At 42.8% G+C, this 22,193-nt stretch overlaps 1 protein-coding gene across 3 annotated transcripts in view; it reads right to left on the bottom strand.

Annotated features, from left to right (window-relative positions):
• Positions 1-22,193, bottom strand: part of CADM1 (cell adhesion molecule 1) — a 335,390-nt gene that overhangs the window by 8,217 nt on the left and 304,980 nt on the right. Inside the window, exons 9-10 of one of the 3 annotated variants that reach the window (XM_073808164.1) lie at positions 16,237-16,269; positions 8,678-8,731 (exon numbers count right to left, since the gene is read on the bottom strand). The exons of 1 other annotated variant lie outside the window; for it this stretch is intronic. In XM_073808164.1, coding sequence (XP_073664265.1) covers positions 8,678-8,731; positions 16,237-16,269 — 87 coding nt within the window. The remainder of the gene's footprint in view (positions 1-8,677; positions 8,732-16,236; positions 16,270-22,193) is intronic. One more of the 3 variants, XM_019941855.3, reaches the window with a different exon arrangement.

The following is a 22,193-nucleotide window of genomic DNA, read 5'->3' as shown; positions in this document are numbered from 1 at the left end:
GAGGCTGTGGACTGGTGCCTGGCTCACTGCACAAAGCAGTAACACAAGATTCTACACAGAGAGGCACCGGGCTAAGGGAGTAGGATGCAAACTGGAACCCAGGGTAGTATCAGCCACCAACAGGAGCACGGCTCTGACAAAGTCCATCGGCTCTGTGGCCTTTCCTGTTCTGCTCACAGAGCAAAAGCTCTGGCCAGTTCCGTGAGCGATTACCTCGAAGACAAAACCCTGGGAGAGTCTATGACTTTCACCCTCATCCACAGATCCCTCTCCTCTTGGGGTGCAGACCCTTTCCCTCAGGTCCCATGAACGTGACGGGGGACATCCTCTCCAGATCTCAGGCTACTTTTCTGAATCAGGCAGAGAAGGAGACCTACAGATTCTGCAGCTGTCCTCAGCTTCTACACTGAAAACTAAACACTAGCAACATGGCCGATCCTCAGGCACGTGGACAGCTCTTTGGTTCAGAGGGAGTGTTTTCCTGTCTCTAAGAGACACGATTGCTCCTCTCAGTAACGGGTGTAACAGTGTTCGTCCTGCTGGGACTTAGCTTTTCCCCGTCACCGCAAAGAGGAAAGCCACATTTTGACTTGGTGTACATTTATGGCACAAAGGTTATTCCAGCCTTGAAGAACCAAGCAAGTTTGGGTGACACGTTCCGACTGGACTGTGGAATGCCATCCCGGATCACTTCACACGGGATTTCAAGTAACTGAGGCGTTGTCCTTCCATGAGCCTGATTTTCAGGGGCACTTTGTAGATGCTGGGAAGTGTCAACTCAGAGTTGGGGCCCAATCCTTCCTGCCTGCACTGTCCCGTGCTGCAGCCCCGTCTATGGCTCTAGGTGTAACACGAGACTCTTTAAGGACAGCTCAGTCATGAACTGTTTAGTATTCGTGAGTTAGCTCTTCTTTGGGCAAAAAGCTGGAACAACTTGGCTCCAGGTGAGGGTTTACTGAGCTGCTTGCAGAATTCTAAGTTGGCTACTACTGCTTGGGTCACAGCTTCAACCACATGGGGTTCCCATTAGCATCTTAGAAACCGCCAGGACAAAAAAATTCAAAGACTCTCCCAAGAGTGATGGCCCAATCTGCTCAGTTTTCTTTACTTTGGGCCAGGTGGCCTGGCTTGATCCTGTCCTCGTGGGCAATATGCAAGGGGGAGTTCTGAAGACGCTCGTTCCTTAGGGTCTGACAAGAAGAGTGACGGCTAGTGGAACTTCAGCCTCCTTCCCCTCCCTGCAGGGGCCTCCTTTTCTCTACTTGTTCTTACTTCTCAAATGACTGACTGCCGGGGCTCCGGCAGTCACGCTGCCTAACAGATCCCGGTTGCTATGGCTACTTTACCACCTGGCACGGGATGCCTGACATCAACTGCCATGTGAATGCCTTAATCATGGATCTGTGAAAAGCCTGGGAGGCTCTGTTGCCCGAGGCAGAGATCCGTGGATAGCTAGGGAATGGCCAGGATGTCCTAGACAAGCTCCTGGCAGACAGCGACGTGGGCAGAGGGGCTGCTGAGCAGACTGCCCGCTGCAGCTGCAGCCGGCCTACCTTCAGCCCAGGTGGACACTCACATTGCCACCTCGGAGGAGCTGAAGTGTGATACAGTAATACGGTTCGAGCACATGGCGGAGGGCGGGAGGACCACCCTGCCCTGGCTTTCCTTCACCTTTCAACCCACCCTTGGCCTGGGCTAGAAAGCACGCTTAAAAACTTGTGAAGAGCTAGACACTCCCCTTAAATGCACATACTATTTTTAAACAAAGGTTATAAACTACCTGAGGTCTCATCTTCAAAATTAATACCTAAAACATAGGGGAGGTTCTAAGGAGATGGGTCTTCCTACCTCTATTTATTGGACAATTCATATGCTCAACCTTCTGTAATTTCTCTATCGATGAATAGCTGGGAAAAAAGTGAAGCTGTTGACTTTTCACAGCAGTTCTGTCACTTGCTTTAGTTCTAGTCTTTTTCCTGGGCTGCGGTCTGGCTAGACAAGCCAGTTTAATTAGAAACTTCGAGAAGCGGTGTTCATGGTGGAATCGCTGCCCCCTGCTTCCTAGGGCTGTAGGGATTAGTCTATTGCATAGGAAGCTTAGTGACTATGATGTCATTTGTTACTTCTTACTAGAAAGAAAGAAAAAGCCTGACAGTGGATTTTCCACCTCTGAGACAAAACCAAAATCTGACCTCAAAGACAAAACAAAACCAAGCCGCAAACCTGGCACCATCTGCAAACCGCAGCTTCTCATTCTCATCACCTACTGCAGCTCCCGCCATGGCAACAAAAATAAGTGTGCATTTTAAAAAGCACAACTTTATTACTGAAGGGGAACAAACTGAATGGCATGCGCTGACAAAATGCCACATTATTTGCTAATCCTAATATGTTATTCTTCTTTAAGATTTGCTTTTCTCAGCAGCAATTCAATTATAGATGCTACAAATCCTTCTGACATTTAATTCCCTCTTGTCAGAGAGTAGTAAATGTATACAGTACATGCACAGCTTTCCCATTAAGATGTTAATATATATTGGAGCACACTAGCCTCCGTGCAGCATAACATTTCTTTTCTGTCTTCTGAGAAAGTGGAAGGGAAGGAATAAATGTAAGGCAAGAAAAATCATGAAGGTTCTCACACAGCATCCCAGGCATCTAGGACTACCCCTTGGCTGCATCTCATTCTAGCAACGTCACTGCAGCTATGCTACTGTTTCAAAGGAACTATGTTAAGCTACTTAAAGGAAAACTGCAGTCATCATCATCATCATCATCCTGCCACCCAGAGCTCCGCAGGTATTCACTGAGAACAGAAGTACCGCACACGGGCTCTTAGGCGGTTACTGCCTATGTTATCCTCCAGAAACAGGCCCGAACAGGAGATGCAGGGAGAGTTAGGACCTCACATCCTGTATGGCCCGCTGGAAAGTGCGCTGGACTTGCCCACAGATCTGGCCTAGAAGCTGGGCTTCACTGCTTTTCTGTGAGACTCCAGGCAGGTCAATCAGCTACTCTGAGCCATGGAACACCATCATACAATTCACAGAGGTGTTTTGAGAGGCCAGTGTGTCACTGAATATGAAGGGGCCTCTCTGGGCCAGGGCTTGGCATATCATAGGCACTCAAGAAGTGTTTGCCAAATTGAAATCTGCTGTAATAAAGCCTACAGAGGGCTTTATTCCAGTTCCAGTCACTGATTCCAGGCAAATACTTACTAGCTCTTTGGGGTGAGGGTCGTACTGCACACTCAGCATTGTTCTCAGAGGGTAAGATGCCCCATAGACACTAGCTGAGTTAAAGTCACCAAACCCCTTCTTTTCATTTACGTAGAATGGCACACAGTGTGACTGGTGGTCCTGGGTGGTGGTCAAGGCTGTGAGCCTGGCAGTCCTGTGAGCCGCCCAGTCCAAGTTATCACTCAGGTGTACCATTTAAGTATCAGGATATTAAGCTCTTGCTGTCAGCTAAACATGAGAACAAGAGTTTTTTTTTAATGTTGATTTTTCTCCCTTCTCAAGTAAACTTGATTTTGTTAATGTAACCAACAGTGGAAATGACTTGATGCAAATCCTCCCAAAGACATTAATCATCACCAAAGAGACCACAAGGCGCACTCCCGAGTCCTCCCTATTCATCTAACAATAAGGACTTAGAAGTGTGATTGCCTTTTCCATTTTAAGCAACAGGAAGGCACTGAGGATGAGACTGGAGTTTTCCTTAAAGGAGTATACATCTGATAAAGAGAACAGGGTTGTAAAAGTATTTCTAAACATACATTTCCCACTAGAATCTCTCTCTGGAGAAAGATGCTTCAGTGGACCTCAGGCATTTGGGGGTGTGAGGATGGATTAATGAATATGGTGAAGTCACCCCAAAGCAGTGTCCAACCTGTAGAACTGGAATTCATATTTCGTGTTGTAGCCTGCCAACTCTTTAATTTGGAGGAAAATTTCCTATTTGATGGTCTCCTTCCTCCCCATGGGGGAAACAGCAGCATGTTGGATTATGGGAAGATCAGCAATACCATGAAATTCAAACTTACATCATGGTGGTAAAGTCATGGCCAAGCTGGCACGGACCCAATATGATTTGTCAGTCCACTGCCTTGTACTAAAAGGAATTTTAAAATAAGGTAATCTACATGTGTTAACCTTCTGCAACTCAACACTTTCCCGTGGCATTTAGGACCGTCTCAGTGGGAAATCCATCGCATAATTTAGGAGATCAATGGGACAATGGCACTGAAAACATCTGAGCAGAGTTTAAGGTCCCCTTTGAATGGGAAAGAGCGTGATTCAACGCTGGAAGAGATCTTTCCCGGTCGTCAGCACGTGGCTCTCTACCTGATGGGCTCTGGAGAGCTCAACATTCCCTGCTTCATCCCTTGGATGCACAGACTGAATCGAAAAGGGTCCAAGAGGGAAAGAGTTCCCAAGAAGATACCAGGGCAAAGGAAGTGTGGATCTCACAGAGGAAGGATAACCACTTTAAACCTAAGTCTCGGGCTTCCCCGGTGGCGCAGTGCTTGAGAGTCCGCCTGCCGATGCAGGGGACACGGGTTCGTGCCCCGGTCCGGGAAGATCCCACATGCCGTGGAGCGGCTGGGCCCGTGAGCCATGGCAACCTAAGTCTCTGTTTCCTGAAGAACCGGGAAGACCCATATGTTTAAATTCTGATTCTGTCTCTTGAGTAAATTATTTTAACCTCTGGAGCCCCAGTTCCCTCATTTGTAAACAACCCCTTCCTTAACAGTCTCCCAGGATTTTCATGACGATCCTCCCATGGCTGGCTCATGCTCATCTCTTGGTCTTCCTGTCCCAGTGGCCTCCCCTGGTGAGCATTTCTAGGCTACCCTCCACCTCTTCCCAGCCCCAGTCACTCACTTTCACTTTACCCAGGTTTATTTTTTCCCACAGCATTAGTCTGACGTTATCTTGTGTTTTGAGCTTGTCTCCCTGACTGGAATGTAACTGTATGAGGGCAGGATCCTGGCACGTGAAATCCAGGGCAGCTCCAGCCCCTGGTTGGTCTTGTTCACTGCTGCATCCCTGGTGCCCAGGCCTGAGCACAGCACACAGGAGGAGCTCAAACAATTGTTGAATGAATGTGGATCAAATGAGATCATATGTGTGCATAAGCTTCCCGAGCGGTCAAATACTATACAAATACAAGCTAAATGAGACCTCGCCTGCGATTTAGGGGCCAGATCTTGAATTCGTCTACATAGTCCAGCTGGTTTTTGATGTTTTTCTTTATCATCATCATTATTATTACTAGCCTAACAAAAAAAATGCAATTGCCTGTTTGCCAAGTCTGGGCCATACTTTACATGGGAGCCAGTAAGGAAAGAGTCCCCCCAAATGCTATGTCTATTGACAGTTTCTTACACACATTTCAAGCAAGTTCAGCCGGACTTTGCGGACACTCACAACAGCCAGATGGTCTTATATCCCACCCCAAAACTGATAATCTGGATCTGAAGGCCTTTAAGTGCTTCCATGAACTACATCTAGACCATATTTTGAGCCCGTTTCCTCTGTAATCCACTTAAGGGACTATAGCCGGCTCACCTAGATTCTTCCTTAACACCTGGCATGGATTATCAAAGCCACTTAGAATCTGCCTTCCATCCGTACTTTTCTATGGACTGTGAGGGAGATGTTGATTTTTCCAGATCACTTTCTTGTATGTAGGGCCAGAGTTGAAAACGTGTCTCTCTCCGGGAAGCACGAGAGCTCTGAAATTTCTTGTTGGTGCCTTTGCTTCCAAAGCAGAAGCCTGACGGATTGCTCTGATTGTGCCGGAGGGCCATTCCCTGGCAGGCGGCATATTCACCACCACACTCCACTAAACAGTCCCCGAAGGACCTTCCATTGCTGAAGGGAGGGAGGCAGTTGGAGGCATTTTTTTTTAAAGTTTTAAAATAAAATAGAAGGATAAATAGGCTTGAAGCTATTCTATTCCACATGGGTGGCAATAACCACCAGCTGTCACGGGGAAATAGCAGATGTAATTGATAAAGCAACGCAAAACTCTTGTGGATCCGTCATCAATAAAGTTAACACCCAAAAAGTCAATGAAAGGGTTCAAAGTGGAACTGGAGAAGCTCCCCAGGTCCTCCAATAATTAAATCACTGAACTACACACAAGCATAATTTTTTAATGCAGATTAAAGAGGAGGATCAGCTGGGCCACTTGCTTTGCCGGGTGAGGCTGGGGCACCATATGGTGCTGAGGAAACCGGCATTAGCTGAGGTGGCACTGGTGTATGGGGGAGGAAGCGGGACAAGGGGCCGGCAGAAGACGGACCATCATTATTGTGAAGGAAACGCAGGATATAACATTTATCCATAATAAGGAAAGAATGAAGTTTCTACCCAGATGGAGCAGGGAACGGATGGTAATATTATTCATTACCACAGCTTAGCATTAAATGTACAACACCTCCTCTAATTTATTGATGGACTGTTTAAGACGGGTGTTAACCTGTTTGTCTTGTATTATAATTGAATTCAGTCTCTAGGCTACAGAAATTTAAGAAGTTCATCCTTTCTCAATCAATATGCTCTCCTTCAGTGACCCATTTCAAGACAGCTTCATAAAAAGTAATGTATTTTGTTTTAATAAATTTAAACACTATGACAGCTGCTCAATTTTTATCGGGTGTTTTTTTTTCCCCTTCAGATGTCTCTTTGCTGCCGAGTGAAGCCATGCTCACAATCAATAGTAATTGATTAATCAGCATCCCCTTTGAACAAAGGTGCTAATCAGTTTTTGATTAGTTCATCAAACCAGATGCAAAGGCAGCCCGGCCCCAGCCTGACAGATCGTCAGGGTTCTACTTGACTTATGGCTCCCTCGCAATATACAACGGCAGCGTTCCTGGACGGGGGAGGGGAGGGGGACAACGTAATTATTAATTTAACCAAATTATTATGAACACAACAGTTGTTGGCTTATCACTCCCGACTCAGGGGTGATTGATAGAGCTGCAGCAAGGCTGCCTCTGACTTGGTGCAGAGCAGAGAGACCTGGAGTATTCCTTCCTTGATGATGCTCGGGGAAGGGATGAGGGCTGATTTCGTCCCATTTTCCTAAAGAGGAGAAAAATGACTCCTGCGTATGAGCGATCCTGTCTGGCTGATATGCTGAGAGGGATCAGGGCCAAGGAGAACTTGGTCCCTTCTTAGGATCCTTGAGAAGATACAATTGCCACTGTGTCAGAGGGCCGTTTTATTTAGGGCCAGGATCGGAACTGAGGAGTCAGTCTTCTTACACTCAGCATGATATTCCAAGCAGGGAGAAGGACTCATTTGCTCTTATTTCCCAAAAAAAATCAAGCTAACATTTTTGAAACTTCTCTAAATATACCACCACCAAGAGGCAAAAATAAAACACTCCTTTGATGGCTGGCTACGTTTCTAATCTTCTATTTATTTATCTATCTAAACTCCTTGGGGTTTGGAATTCATTTATTCGTCCAACAAGTATCAACTGTGTGCTTATGATACGACAGGTGTACAGCAGTGAACAAAACCAATATGGCCTCCTGGAGCTTCCACTCTGTGGGAAAATCCATCAGCCAGGTTCAAACTGGGACATGCTACATAGCAGAAAAATAAAGGCTTCCCTGAGGTTTGACAGAAGCACAGAGGAGGCAAGAAATCTATCGCTTGTGAAAGATAGTGGTGCCATCTTATTCTCTCACTGGGTAAGACCTGTAGTTAAAGCTGCACCTTAGCAACCAGCTATTCAAGGGAGCTGCAGTGAAATCTCTTCGAGAAGGGCAACATGGAACCCTTGTTTCCAAAAGGCTGGAGTCAGCAACTACAGTCCTCTGCCGTGGTTTCTCCTGATGAGGAAGGGCCCTTCCTTATTGACTTATTAAGAAGCAACTGATCAGAATGTTTCAAAAGCTGCAGCTGGTTGGCAGTGAAGTCCCACAACATCATGGGAGCACATATAATTGTTTAGCTCTGACCATTTTAAATCTCCTTCCCCTCCTTTATAGGATATGCTTCTTATTTTGGATTAGTAACACCTAAATCCTGGAATCAAGCATGAAACCTACTTTTGCAAGAGCTCAGTGTGCTGTGAAAAAGGTCTGAGGTGGATAATTAGTTTGCATCATGGTGTGTGACAAAACAATTGCCCCCCCTTTCCTTCCTTCCCCTCCCCTCCCCCTCCTTCTAAGATTAACTATGACCTGGCTTTTCTAGTCTATTCCACAGAAGGAGATGGTCAATATGAGGTGTTTTTTTTTAATAAAGATCTTGTCTCATAATCCAACATCCTTAAATAGCTTTGAAATAAAACAAATTTCTCATGAACCATTATATGCCTAGAACATAAAAATTATTTTAAGCCACTGAACAGAGTGGCTTTGGTTCAATCCCAAAGATGATTCAACCTGGAGGTCATTATTGACCTGGAGGTCTTTACAGCGGTCAGCCCCCAATCTGAAATATACACACAATATACAATCTGAAAATACACAGGGAAGAGAGGTGGGGGGAGGAAGAAAGTGTTAATAAAAATCTGTTTTTTTCTTGAGTCTTAAAATCCACAATTGCGAATTGACTGCTCAGCGATCCAAATGGCTGTGTTGTGGAAGTGGATGGAGGGCCCACAGGTTGGACACTGCAGAGCCTTTTACCTAATGACTAGCCCTTACCTGAGAGGTCCTCACTGTCCAGTTCTTCTGCGGAATTGGGCAACTGAGTAAGGCCTTACAAGTAAAAACAAATCGTTTTTCTTTTCATTCCTCAAGGGACATAAACAAAACACTTAAGAACTGAGGATGAATTTCTTAAAAAAAACATGAGCCAAATCTCTTGCCATCTCTCTCTCTTTCATGGATAGCTTGAATGTATTAATCCGTAAGTACGTTTCTCCAATCATTTCATTTTGTTATAGATACACAATTGAGGCAGAAAGATTCCTCAGTCTCCACTTTCAAAGCACATGAAACATGAAGGTGAATGTTTCAGATCACTCATTCATAACAGCATGCAGAAAGAAAAAAATAAAGCCTGATTGTTAGCTATTGATGTTCTGACAGATCTCTTAAATACAAATAGATTGAGATGTTACATACGGATGTATGTAAGTTTTAGTTCACATTTCACTGTAAATTGAAATCCTTGGGCAAGAATGACAAACACAGTTCATTATCAATTGAGGATGATCTGGGATCATCGATTTCAAAATGGTATGGCATCTGCTAACTGCAGTTTGCCTTCATCAGAAAATCTGATTTGCAAAATGGTTTTTTTTTTTCAAAAAGAGAATTTCAAAAATCAGTGGTATTCCTGAAAAAATGAAACCCTCAAAGCTGAAAAAGCAGTTAGGTCAGGAGATAATCGAGTGGAGCTTGAAGTGCCTGTACCCGAGTTAGCGCCAGTGCTGGCCAGCTGGGACGGCTCTCGGCTGGCTCTGCCTGGAAGGAAAAGAGGTGACGGGGAAAGCAGGTAAACCATGGGGGGCTCAGTTAGGAGGTGGCCTCCCTCTCCTCTTCCTGTATTTGCAGGCCGCTCCTTTAATGAAGTTAAAAACACCACAAAGTCGTGTCTGGTTTGTGCAGACCTCCAGGTCTTCTCATTGGCGCAACAACTGGCTAATCCTTCTCTGATGAGATTTGTCACTTTTGAAGATACTTGTGGACCTATTAAACAGGAATGAGGGGCATGCCTCGTTTCTTTGTTCACCTTTCCCTTCTCTTATAGCCGAGCGCAAAAGGTAAGCTCAGTAAGTATTTGCTGAATTAATGATTTGGGAGTAATGCTTAGTGAACTACCAACTAAAACAAGTGTCTGGAAACAAGCAATGTCAAACTGACCGCACTATTCAGAAGCTCCCAAATCAACAGAGACACTTAATGTAGAAATGGACAGTAAAAGGTTGGATTTTGTGAGTTGTTTTATAAAGAGGCCAAATGAATATTGAGAGCTAGGTTGGTGCTGTGAAAGAAAGCGTCACACCAGCTCTTGAAGAATTTCCATCATGACCCTTGCCAATATTCAATGGCACATGCCAATTAAAAATGGGATGATTTGAAGTCCATGGATGTTCCCAAACTATGGATTTAGGCAACTATGGGAAAGCAATGAGTAATGCAATAAATTATAGAGACAACTGAGTAGGGATGTTATCCACTGGTTCTGAAATCTGATTGGTTGAAAGTGTTCCTATTTCTAATTGGCTTTATTCATTGTATAAAGACTGATGAATACAATTATTTGAATAATTGTTATAAATGGGCAACATAAAGTTCTCCTCTGTAGTTAATTATGAATTTGCAGTTCTCAGGAGGCTAATCCCTCACTTCTACGTGGCCCAATGAATATCAAAGCATGCTACATACATGCTTGGCACCCACTGAACCATATTAAACGAGGATGTTTCAAGTAGGCAGCTTTATTGCTGAAGGCTTGTTTCCCTGGGGAGGGCATTAGAAAGCTAATTTAAAAAAAATAAAGACAAATATGTTTATGAAATATCATTGATATGCAAAGTTTCCCATTAAAAAGCGACAGACAGTTTATACACACCTCATTAAAGATGAAACTGTCAGTTTTTAATGGCATAAACTTTAAAATATACCAAATCCTCTGGAATCTACAGCTCAGATTATATCCCAAAGTGGGAAGCCATCTAGGTTAGTGGCGTTAAATTTGTTTTTGCACTACTATTGTATTTTATGAATCTATAGTGCTCCGCCATAGTTGGATAATTTCAAAATAAATATAATTAGGAAGAGTTTACTGAAGCACTGAGTGTACAAGCAAAATTTACCTCCTAAAATTACTTTGACTTAGGTAGTTTTCTTTCGTGATAAAAATTATACAGCTCTCATTTTTCTCAAAGAAAAAGATGCATTCTGTGAGGCAGAGAATAGTCTTCAAAAGGAAACTCCACCATTTAACAATAAGTGGGAAATTACTTCTGGGTTTTTCTCTTGAACTTTTCATATCATCCGCTCAAGCCCTTCCTGGTCACTTCAATTAAAATGTATTCAACACATTTCTTTAAACTTTGTTAAACAAATGAAAGTTTACTTTTGGTCCATATGGGATTTTCTTTTGAGCAATTAATAAAATCCTAAGGTGCAAACATGATAATTTAATACACGCACGAGAATCGTCTCTTCCGCAGACGTGATTTTTGCTCCTTCGTGATGCTATCAATCACGTGCTGCACGTGCCCTAAGCCTCCTCAGACAGTGCTTCTGCTGTTGGTATGGTTACTTCTCCTTTCCAGCAGAAATCGCTGGCTTCTAAAAATGGTATGTATGGCGTAGCAATTTTGAACCAGGTTAAGGAAAACCTCAAAAATTAGAAACAGCAAGAAATCCTGAAGTTAGTTAAATTCAAGGTCAAGGTCAAGTAATATCTAAATGCTTGGGGCTCAATTCATCAGGGTTTCCTTCTTTTTTTTTTTTTTTTCCTGAAAATTTTAAAACAGAATGATCAAATAAAACCTCTAGGAAACAAAAAAACTTCCCACTGGCCCTAGTATCATTCCCATTATGAAAAAATAGGCGATGGTCTCTCTCTTACCTAAGCAGCATATGTCTGATCACTTGGCCATATTATGGAATCTGTTACTTCCATCACCAGCCATAAGAGTTCAGATGCCCCGGCAGTTTTAATCTAAATGCTCAGTCAGTCATCCTGTTCTTCCTGCTTTGTCAGCTTTTGTGGAGAGTTTTTCCCTTGGTCCCATTAGCAGAAATTTGGTTCACGCCGTTAAACAGTAGCACATTGTTTCCAAACTGCATATCAAGGCTGAAACACAATCTTCAGGTCCTGCAGCCATTCGTAAACCTCTTTAGCTTTGTTCTTGAGTAGAACATACAATGTCTGCAGAGTCCCTTGACTGAATGACAGCCTTCGAATGCCACTGTTGTGTACTCATACAGAGAGATGTGCAGAGGGGTGCATACACGGATGGTGGACATAGAGGTTGTAATAATGCGCACTGCTGGCTATTTTTCTTTAAAATGGGCTTCAGAATTTCCCCACAATTGAATAGAAAGATAAGAAATTTCATGGGCTTTTAGAATTCCATCACGGCTTGCACGACTTATGAAGTAAGTCAGGGAAAGGGAGATCCGTGGGGTAGTTGCCTAAGGGCAGAGGTCTAGGGGATAAGCATGTATCTAGCACAGGCCAAACATTTTGAAACCAAAACTGAAAGTGAAAAATTATGTCAGAGGGGTTCCCAGTTTGAGTCTCACTACAATTGCATACTAAATTAAAAACTAGTTAATAACTCATTTGGGATTATAAATTCATGAGATCATCAGCTTCTAATGTACCAAGAGGTAGCAAGCAAAAGGACGGGTAGACTTGAAAATAATGAAATAGCGGTGGGGCAGAGTGGGGGGAGAGACAGAGAAAGAGAAAGACAGAGAGAGAGAGAGAGAGAGAGAGAGAGACAGAGACAGAGAGAGAGACAGAGAGAGAGAACCCCCAAACCCAGAGGAAGCCAGCTGACTACAGTGCAGCAAAAGCACAAGCACTATTCCAGACCATGGGCATGCTGTCACCCAAAACCTCACACGAGGGAGGTGGGTGGGGGAAGGGAGAGGGGACACACAGGGCAGAAAAAGAACAAGGCACAAGACACTTACAGAGAAGCGCCCCACATTGGAACAAACAAATAAAAACCATCACACGCACCCACACATCAATAATCATAGGAACGAGTACACCATCCGTGCTTAACGTCACTCATGCATTTCTGCCATAAATTTCAGACCATGTGGTACCAGGATTTGGCAGAGTGTTTTTTGCATTTCTCAACATGCACACATAACACAGGATTCTTCCTGTCCAGGCCTTAAGGATGAGCTCCAAAAACACAAATGCTCAAGATCTTTCTTCAAAGATCCCTTCCATCGCCCTAGTCTAGGAATCCCACTCTTACACTCACATTTATCTTTACTGTACTATCAATTATATCCTTAAAGACACATTGTGGCTGACTGTTGTTTGGTTTCTTTTTGGAGAAAATCCATTTGCTTTTGAATCATGCCCATGCACTTCTAACCTCCCAATACATGCTTATTCTAATCAGATATTGGTAAGAACAAAAGGTCAACATACATAAACAACTGATATACTTCATACATACTCTAGCAACACAAGCTTGAATAAAATATTTTAATGAGTCTTCAAAGGGAAAACATTTTGTAAAATTATTTTTTTTCCTTTTTAGAAAAGAAAAGAGAAGTATGGAAAGAAATCCAGTATGAAAACTTTTAAGACCAGTACAATGGTCACAACTGGCTGACCCAGTATGTCTTGTCATTTAAGTTGCCAAGTTATCAAACCACAACATTTTTCTAGGCCCAGATCTCTAACATGAGCATCTCAGGATAATTCTCAAATGAATCTAAGTCACATGGTTGTTATATGGAAGAAGCTGGCTTTTACCCATAAGTCACTTGAATAAAGTCAGTTCTGTATCCTCATCTCCTTGGAAACGTGGTCCCCTGCTTTGTAACTCCAATCATATTCTATTGCCTTTTCTATCCTGACAACTGACCTGGAAGACTTTCTCCCCCTGTTAAGTAAAATTCTAGATATTACTTTGGCTTTCATTAAAGCTTTTTGCTGTGGGCTGGAGAGTATGCTGTTGAAAAGAGGGGTCAGATCCCTTTGGGAGGATGCTGTGAGGGTTTTAGACAAGTTGGAGCATGTATTTATAAATGCATTTTATAGGAATCAACCTGGATTATCACTTCTCTCTACCTGCTAAGGAATCATATATTATATATGATGATCATATATTTATACACACACACACACACACACACACACACACACACACACACATATATTATACTATTCTTACTTCCTTTTTTTTCTCCCCTAATTTCTTGGCTGTAGGTATACTTCTCATTCACTGCTGGTCAATAGCATCCTACTGGGACATTGCTGGCTTGAACACTATCCCTGAACTAGTAAGACAGTGGTTGTTTCTCACAGTACACAGGCATCTCTGTTTCCTGTCACACGAATGCTAGAGTCCTATTCCAAGTGTCTCTTTATTATACTACAAAAAGAGATCACCTTCACTTTCTTTCTCCATAGAGAAATACATGTTCAAATACTAGTATCCTAAGATCAGGACTGGCTCCCTAAATTAATTTCTCATTTTTCAGCTCAGGGGACATATTTTTTTTTCTGTTATTTTTTTTGTGTGTGGTACGTGGGCCTCTCACTGTCGTGGCCTCTCCCGTCGCGGAGCACAGGCTCCAGACGCACAGGCCCAGTGGCCATGGCTCACGGGCCCAGCCGCTCTGCGGCATGTGGGATCCTCCCGGACCGGGGCACGAACCCACGTCCCCTGCATCGGCAGGCGAACTCTCAACCACTGTGCCACCAGGGAAGCCCAGGGGGACATATTTTTTACCTTGAATACCCCACCCAACTCCAAGACCTACAACTATTAGAGTCATATAACTACACAAATGTTACTGAAGGGACCTAGAAAACAGAAGCCTGGAGTCTTGAGATAAATGATCAGTATCTCTTCAAAGATCTCACAGAATTCAGGAATCTTATGATTACATTTGACCCTGGAGTTAATTATAGAAAGCTCAGAACTTAAAGCATCTTAAAAAGAATAGAACAAAAATCTCTTGAACTACATTAAAATAGCCTTAAAGCTCTGAGAATAATCGATAAAAGTCAGGAAGTGCTCAATTAATGATGAAACCTACAAATAACTGAGCTTAATGGAGTGCAGTGTCTGAGATGCAGTGAGCACCATGGGGCATTACCTTGGAAAGTGGAAGTTTTTTACCTAATTGATTTCTCATGATTGTTGGTGTATCTGGCCCTTTAACTAATTTTATGAACTTTTCCCTTTGTGCCAGTGACAGGGAGGGCAGGGGGAGGTGGGTTAGGGTGGGGAGGGATACTGCCCCATACCCAAGTTTGTTTTGCTTTCTCAGAATTTCTCATCAGAAGGTCCAAATATGGGGGGTGGTCAGCCAAGCATAAAGGCCTGACCTTCAAGGACGGCTCACACAGCATAGGTTTTGCTCAGAGATTTCTAACTGGTTAAGTCCTCAAATGCAGGTCTGTTTGAGAAGGTCAGTCGTGCTGGGAAGAGCTGTTTCTCTAAAAGTTGAATGAACACCATAGGGTTGGCTGATCACCTCTTGTCATTTAACTGATAGATTTCAATCCTGCACAATGTGCAAAGCGACGTAAGTAGGCCCTTTACCAAATAATTCCCTTGAATTCAGTTATTAAAATTCAGCCCATTTTTAACTAACATATCTTTCTCCAAAGCACAATATTGCCAGGGTGAGATGTGAGCTAAGTAATACAGTAATATACAGATGAAACGTGATTCTCATTTTCTGATTGGAGACATATAGAAAAGTGAATGGACCTATTCCAACCTAGGAAGTCAGTGGATTAATTCGGAAAAGGATTTCCTGATGCCCCCTGCTGAGCTGTATTTACTCGGTTTTTATCAGCTTTTGGCTAACATCGTGAGGAGTTTTTTTTTTTTTTAGTATTTTGCCTACAAGGACCCACACACAAATGATTTTTTTTTGAGTCCCAGTTAATGCTGTTGAAATGTACATATGGTGTCATTCTTGTTTGGAGCTGTTTCCCGCCAAATGGTAGCATAAACTTTTATGCACACGTGGAGATTAAGGGTGAACCTGCAAGAGGCCGTGGAGGTAAATATGATAATTAAAGAAGAACAATGTTCTTCCTCATCCCTACGTCATGAATTTAAACAGGAATCTTCCGCCCTGACCTGTCCTTCAGTCTCGACTACTAAGTGACATAAATGACGCCTCTTCAAAATGTACCTAAGATTCTAGCCTATGAACGAAGAAAGCAACTGGGCCTTTAATTCAGATGCTATGATTTTTAGGCAAATATTAGGGTTTTTTTTGGAGTCCCTTATATTTCAATGTCTGGCGGCATTATAGAATTAAGGGCTACGTGCAGCTAAAACTCCTGCAGCCCAGCCAGCCGACAGGGAGGCCTCATCTCAGATTGCAACCATTGAACACCGAACTCACAACAGAAATGACAAGACTCGACATCCTTTCAAGCCTCACAAATTAGAGTATATTTATGAGGTCAGTCTACTCGGAACACAGTTTCCCTTGAAGACTACATTTCTCTTTTTCCCAGGCTTGCCTTGCCGCTCAGCAGTGCTGAGAAGGTAGATAAACAGTAATGTGGTACCAACCGTGGACTGCTGGTTCTGTCGTCGCCGTGGTGTCTACAGACGGGAACAGAGGATTGGAGGAAGGGAAGAAACAGGAGGAACGGCATGCAAAAAAAGGGAAAATGGAAAAAAATGGAACAGATAATATATGAGCAAGCTTTCAAAGAACATCGCGTGACAAGCAATAATAAATGAAAAGCCAAAAGCATTTGAAGTGAGTTGCACTGTTTTAAGACATGCCTTCAGCTCAAAGCTGCGAGCCAGTGAGGAAAACAGTAGATTCTTTGGTTCTGGGGGTCTTGCCAGGATACATCTACTTGCTAGTCAATAGTCAGGGGAACATGCAAAGTGATGAGAAACACCAGTGCAAACTCAGTGACTGGTAGATGGCTCTGAACGCACCAAGGCTCAGGACTGTGACAGAAAAGCTCAGTTGGGAGGCTGGCTGAACAGCAGATTCATACATTCAAACATTGCCTTTGTTTTAACCCAACCCACCCAGGCACTCAGGCTTTACGACTGCCAATCAGGCGTCGCTGAATCAATTGCACATTTAGGATCCTTTTATGGCTCATGCGCAGATGCCTGTAGATGAATATATGGGTTCAAGTTTTCCATCCAGTGTGTTATTTCAGCAGGGTTGAGCTGGAAAGTTCAATTAACTGGGAGGCCAGGGGAATGAACATGTTAAAGGCTTTCAGATTAGTTTCTATACACACACACACACACACACACACACGCACACGCACACGCACACACACACACACACGCACACACACACACGCACTCATACTCACCACTCAGCCATCCTCCACTCTGCGGATCTTACTATGTTACAATCTAAGGGCAAGAAGTCTTGCATGGAAAACACCCAAGTCCACATAATTTGCCAAATGCCACTTCTCATCATGTGACATTCCAAAAATTAAAGCATCCAGCCGTCCCTTTGCTCACGATCCAGAACCACATTCACTGCTGTGAGCTGCCAGGAGTCCTGCCTTCAGGGTGAATCAGGAGATGGCACGGGAGGTTTTTTCACTGCCAGATGCACTTGTTATGGAAGAAACCGTGGTTTGTCTCTTCTTCTATTTCTAATGCCGTTCAAGTTTTCTCCTTCTACCAGGCTTCAAAACCAGGCCTGCTATACTGGCTCCTCTTCACAGGAAATTCCTCAGGGGGCTCCAGAAATTTTCTTTTTCTTTTTGGCTAGAGGGCAAGTGGGATAAATATCTAACAAAATGCACGGCAACATTCCTCTCCCAGAGTCGTTTTAATACCCCTCTTCTAGCCAACTTCATTCCAACGTCAACCCATCTGGCCGGGTTTTAATTTTCAGTTCTACCTTCTCAAGGTGTCGCCCTCCACGATGCCTTTCTGGCCAGAAAGGAGTGGAGACACTCACACATGAGCTGGTCATGTTGAGCTGTAGTGGGATCCTGGGTTGACACTGCAAGTAGTTACCTGTCCTTTTTTATCATGCAGCTATTTAGCTGGTAATTATTTTCATGAGTTCTGGAGACACCAAAAGACGCCTTTGGACTTGACATAGGCAATGTTTAAATGCACCAGAATGCCAAATGTAACATTTTTTTTTGGTCCAACGAGCCTGGTGCTTCTGATTTATAAATATGACACATGAATTCACACCAGTGTTCCCCTTCAATTCCCCTTTCCTCAGAACCCTAGACCATCAAAAAATCAGAGCCCTTCTAAGGAGCCAGAATTAACCAGAAGTCCGAGAGGCCACTACAGCTTAATAGAACTTATGGCTGAGTTTCTGAAGAACAGATGAAGGAAAGAAAAACATAAAATAAACCACACCAGAACGCAATACTTACTTACAAGTCTGTATGCATAAAAAAGCAGTTAAAAAACAATACCGAAAATTGTTCAGATGAAACATCTCTACATCAGATGCTCATGACACGTCTGACACGTCTCCTTACTTGAAACATTCAAGTCAAGTGTTAGTTTGAGGTGCTTTCAATTGCAGGGGCAAAATCAAATGCACATTTGTACAGAAACACTTATATGAAAGTTAATATATTTCATGGCTAGACACTGGTTTCTTTCCAAAATTAATTTTAAAAAAAGCAATAAACATTTTGGCTCGTTAGTTTTGTAGCAGCACTTCTAATATGCTTTATTTTCACCAGGTAAATCATTAGTATAAAATGAAAGAAAGGGGTTGGAGTAAAATCTAAGGGTCCTCAAAAATAATGTCTTAGCATTAACCGACGACTCCCCAATTTACTGTCTGCCTACATCACAACATCACGTCAGCTTTATGACGAAATCAAACTAAGGGAAGCTGGGTGTACGCTTCCCTGTGGGTACCAGAGAACAAATGAAGGGAAGTTCACAGGGCAGCCTGCCTCCCCATTCTGGGGATGGGAAATCCATCAATTGCGCCCAACAGGGAAGAGAAAGGGATGTTGAGAAGGAAAACACACAGTTCTAAAACAGTGAAAAGCAAACACATGTTCAAGTCAAACAACACAGTTGTTTCTGCAGCTGGGAATGGCAAAACCAGGGATCAGCAATGGAGTGGCAGAGGGCAGCAGACACACAGGCTTGGCTACAAAGTTGAGACCGAGATTGAGGGTGAATGGGGGAGTCGCTGATTCCATTTCTCTAAGAGCATCTGGTGTGGTATCTGAACAGAGGCTATTTCAAGTAAAGAATGAAAAAAAAAAAATCTTTAGAAGTGACTTTGTGCTCCCCGCAGGAGAGCACTGTGACAGAATCTAATTTCTCCTTCATAATTGCATCACGACGTCATGCAGAAACCACAGACACCCTGGCTCCGAAGTGAGTGCGGCTCTGTGAAGTGGGATTTATTAAGGTATCTTAATCAGGAGACTGGAGAGATGTGCTAGCCCACCCCTGTGAATCAACTTGTGGGGTCACTGTATTGTTTGATAACATTCTAAGTGTACAGGCAAAATGCAAACAGTAACTTTCCAATAGAAGATAACGTAGGCTCTAATTAACTTGAAAAATGAGAGTGCCTAATTGCCCTAACAGAGGCTGTTTCAAACTTCATTCTGCGGCTGCCTTTAAAAAATAATCTTTGCGCTAGGCCTAGGAGAAAAATAGGTCACAGAAAGTTGAGCTGGACTTATGGTGGTGTAGGGTTATGAAATTAAAAAAGCCTCTTTGAGCTACTGTCTCTTTTAATTTTAATTACAATGAGGGAGAACTTTATTGTACATCTATTTTTATATGGTCAAGAAAAAGCAATCCCACGTTCCTGCAAACCCAGTAAGTGTGTATGGTCTTAATAGTCACTCTCTAGCTGTTTTATGAGTATAATTAAACAAGGTATCCAAGGGCAGGGCCTGCACTGCTATTTGAAAGATGAACATTTCACTGAATATCGACTTTCAGTCTCCCAGCCATACAAACAGTTTATGGGACCCTACCTTGAATACATTAAACATCACCTATATTTCACAGTGGCAGTATCAGATATTTTCAAAATCAAAAGGCTCAGACAATGTGTCAGATTAGAGACACCATCCATTTAACCAAGTAGCAAAAAAAACCCCAAACCAAAAACAACAACAACAAAAAAACCTCATGCGAGGCAGCTGGGCAATGTTTAGCTGAAACAGTCATGTGTAAGCTCCACTGTGGCACATTCTAATCCTTTCATATGGATTCTCTCCAACTTAGAATTGTTCATTGAGTGTGACAGACTGGGGGTTTAAAACTAATCCATAAATTAGTCCGTGGTCTCAAACACAACGGGTGTCATAAAGGAAAATGAAAATCCAGGAACGAAATTAAATTCACAACCTTAAATACTTTTTCTTCTCCAACTGCTCTATGGTACTCCTGCTTTATAATGCCCAGATTCACTGCAAGGCTGCATTTGGGGGGAAGGGGGGACGGTATGAGTAGGCTGTACGTTAAAAAATGCATAGGGTAATAACCCAATCTGCTCAAAAGCAGAGCTTAATTGTAAAGAATTTAAATTCTGCCATTTTGATTGTCATAAGCTTAAATGAAAGCATACTAAGCAGTCCAGACATATTTTAATACAGTTTCTCTCAGTTTATTTTCTTAACTAAAGTCAATAAGGAGCCAATGGGTTTTCTTAATTGAATTCCCCTTCAGTTTGTGTTACGGAGCTGCCTTAAAGCTAGACGCTAGGGTAGGCAAGGACTTCCCCTGACGGTTTTATTCTCACGATGGTGCTGTGCTGGCCAATATATATTAAGTATAGTTCCCTCTTTTTCTTTCTTCTTGACATATTTGAAATCTATTGAAAGCAAACATACCTGCTGGAAAATTAAACTTTGAAATTTATTTTCTACTGGTTTCCTGGTTAATTTTCTTTCCATCTATGTTCAGCTTTAATTAAACTCCCATTGCTCAGGGATGGGGGAAATGGATAGGAACGGAACTGAAGCTAAAAGGCCCGAATAGGAGACCCATAAGAAAGCTTTCTTCTGTCTTCCTGTCATCTCCCCTTTGAGTGAAGAGATTGTGTGCCACGGAACAGCAGGAAGGGGAGTACGTTGTTGTTCTTTTTTCTTTCTTTTTGGTTAATTTCCAGTTTTGTTAAAAGCTTCTTCAGAATTGTTCACAAGTGCTACTGTACCCCTGAGATCGTCTCATTTGCAAACCAGATGTTCTCAAAATAATAATAATAATAACCACCAGTACCGTGGTTTCATTTAACAAGGAAAACAATTCCTATCCTATGTTGTGTCCCTGCTGGGCGGGAGGAGGGACAGAGAGGGGTGAGGCACCGGTGAGGGGAGGAAAAGAGAGGGATGCAGGAGGGTGATGGTGGGGAGAGGGCAGCAGCTCTAGAAGTAGTAGTTTATATTCATCTCCTGGAGGGCTGGGTCCTTCCTGCCAAGTCCTTTATTTCCCACCACTGAGATAGCTCCAACTTTCTAATCCTAAGAAACCTGTATTTATGAGATTATTCTTTTGCACTGTTGTGCATGAATCTTTAGTATGAAAACATGTCAATCCCCTCTCTCTTGGATTATTTTTCAACAAGGAACATAAGAGCATGGAAATGATGATAGAGGCATTAGGGGAAAAAAAATCACACTGACTTCCCATCTCTCATTCCTTTTTGAAAAAAATGCAGAATCAGGTGACCTTCATCACTAATTTCTTCCATTCCCTCATAAGTCAATATGGGTCAAAAACTGGTTGGCTATGATGCTATTTGTAATAAGTTTATCATCATCAAAAAAATAAAAACGTATACACTGAAGACAGTATGGAAAAACATGGTCCACGCACCTCTGGGGCAAAAACTTGGAAAGGGAGCTCGTGACAAAACAGGTAGCTCGTGAGTGTCTACTAGTGCCCTAATAATATTCTTGTCACCAGGCATACTGGTATGTATATCACTAACATTCGATAAGTATTCAATAAATGATGAATGAAAAACAGCCTTGATGGAGTAGATGCCAACTCTAGAAAAAAGGCAATTTAGTAAACATCCTAGGATGAGAGATGTGTATTTCCTAGCAACGATAGCTTAATATATATCCCAAATATAAATACACACAACAGACACAAACACTGACGATGGATGCTTGAAGTAAAGTTAGGCCTTCAGGCTTAATTTCCAAAATGCCATCCTTTCTTATCCACATTCTATCCATTCTTTGGTGGCACAGACCAAATTCTACGTCTCCTGTGACAGTCTCTTCAATCTTCTGAATCAGCCCTAAGTGCACAGTATCTCCTGCTTAAGGAGTTCCAATGGGTATAACCTATTTCCTCAGCTGTATTTTAAGGGGTCTCAAGAATTTTCTGTCTCCGTGGGCACTAGCACAGTGCTGTACATATTATGGGTCCTTGATACGCGTTGAATGAATGCCTAAAAGCGTTACCTCTTATGTCATGCAGATATCAATAGCACAGAGTAGGAATCACGACGCTAAGACCCTGGAGAACAGACAGCTCTATGTGGAGCAAAGCTCTCTATTGTAACATAGCTG

Source organism: Tursiops truncatus, chromosome 8 (genome assembly GCF_011762595.2).
Source record: "Tursiops truncatus isolate mTurTru1 chromosome 8, mTurTru1.mat.Y, whole genome shotgun sequence".
Taxonomy (NCBI): domain Eukaryota; kingdom Metazoa; phylum Chordata; class Mammalia; order Artiodactyla; family Delphinidae; genus Tursiops; species Tursiops truncatus.
Note: the sequence above shows the minus strand (reverse complement) of the source record. Positions and strands in the feature narration are given on the sequence as shown.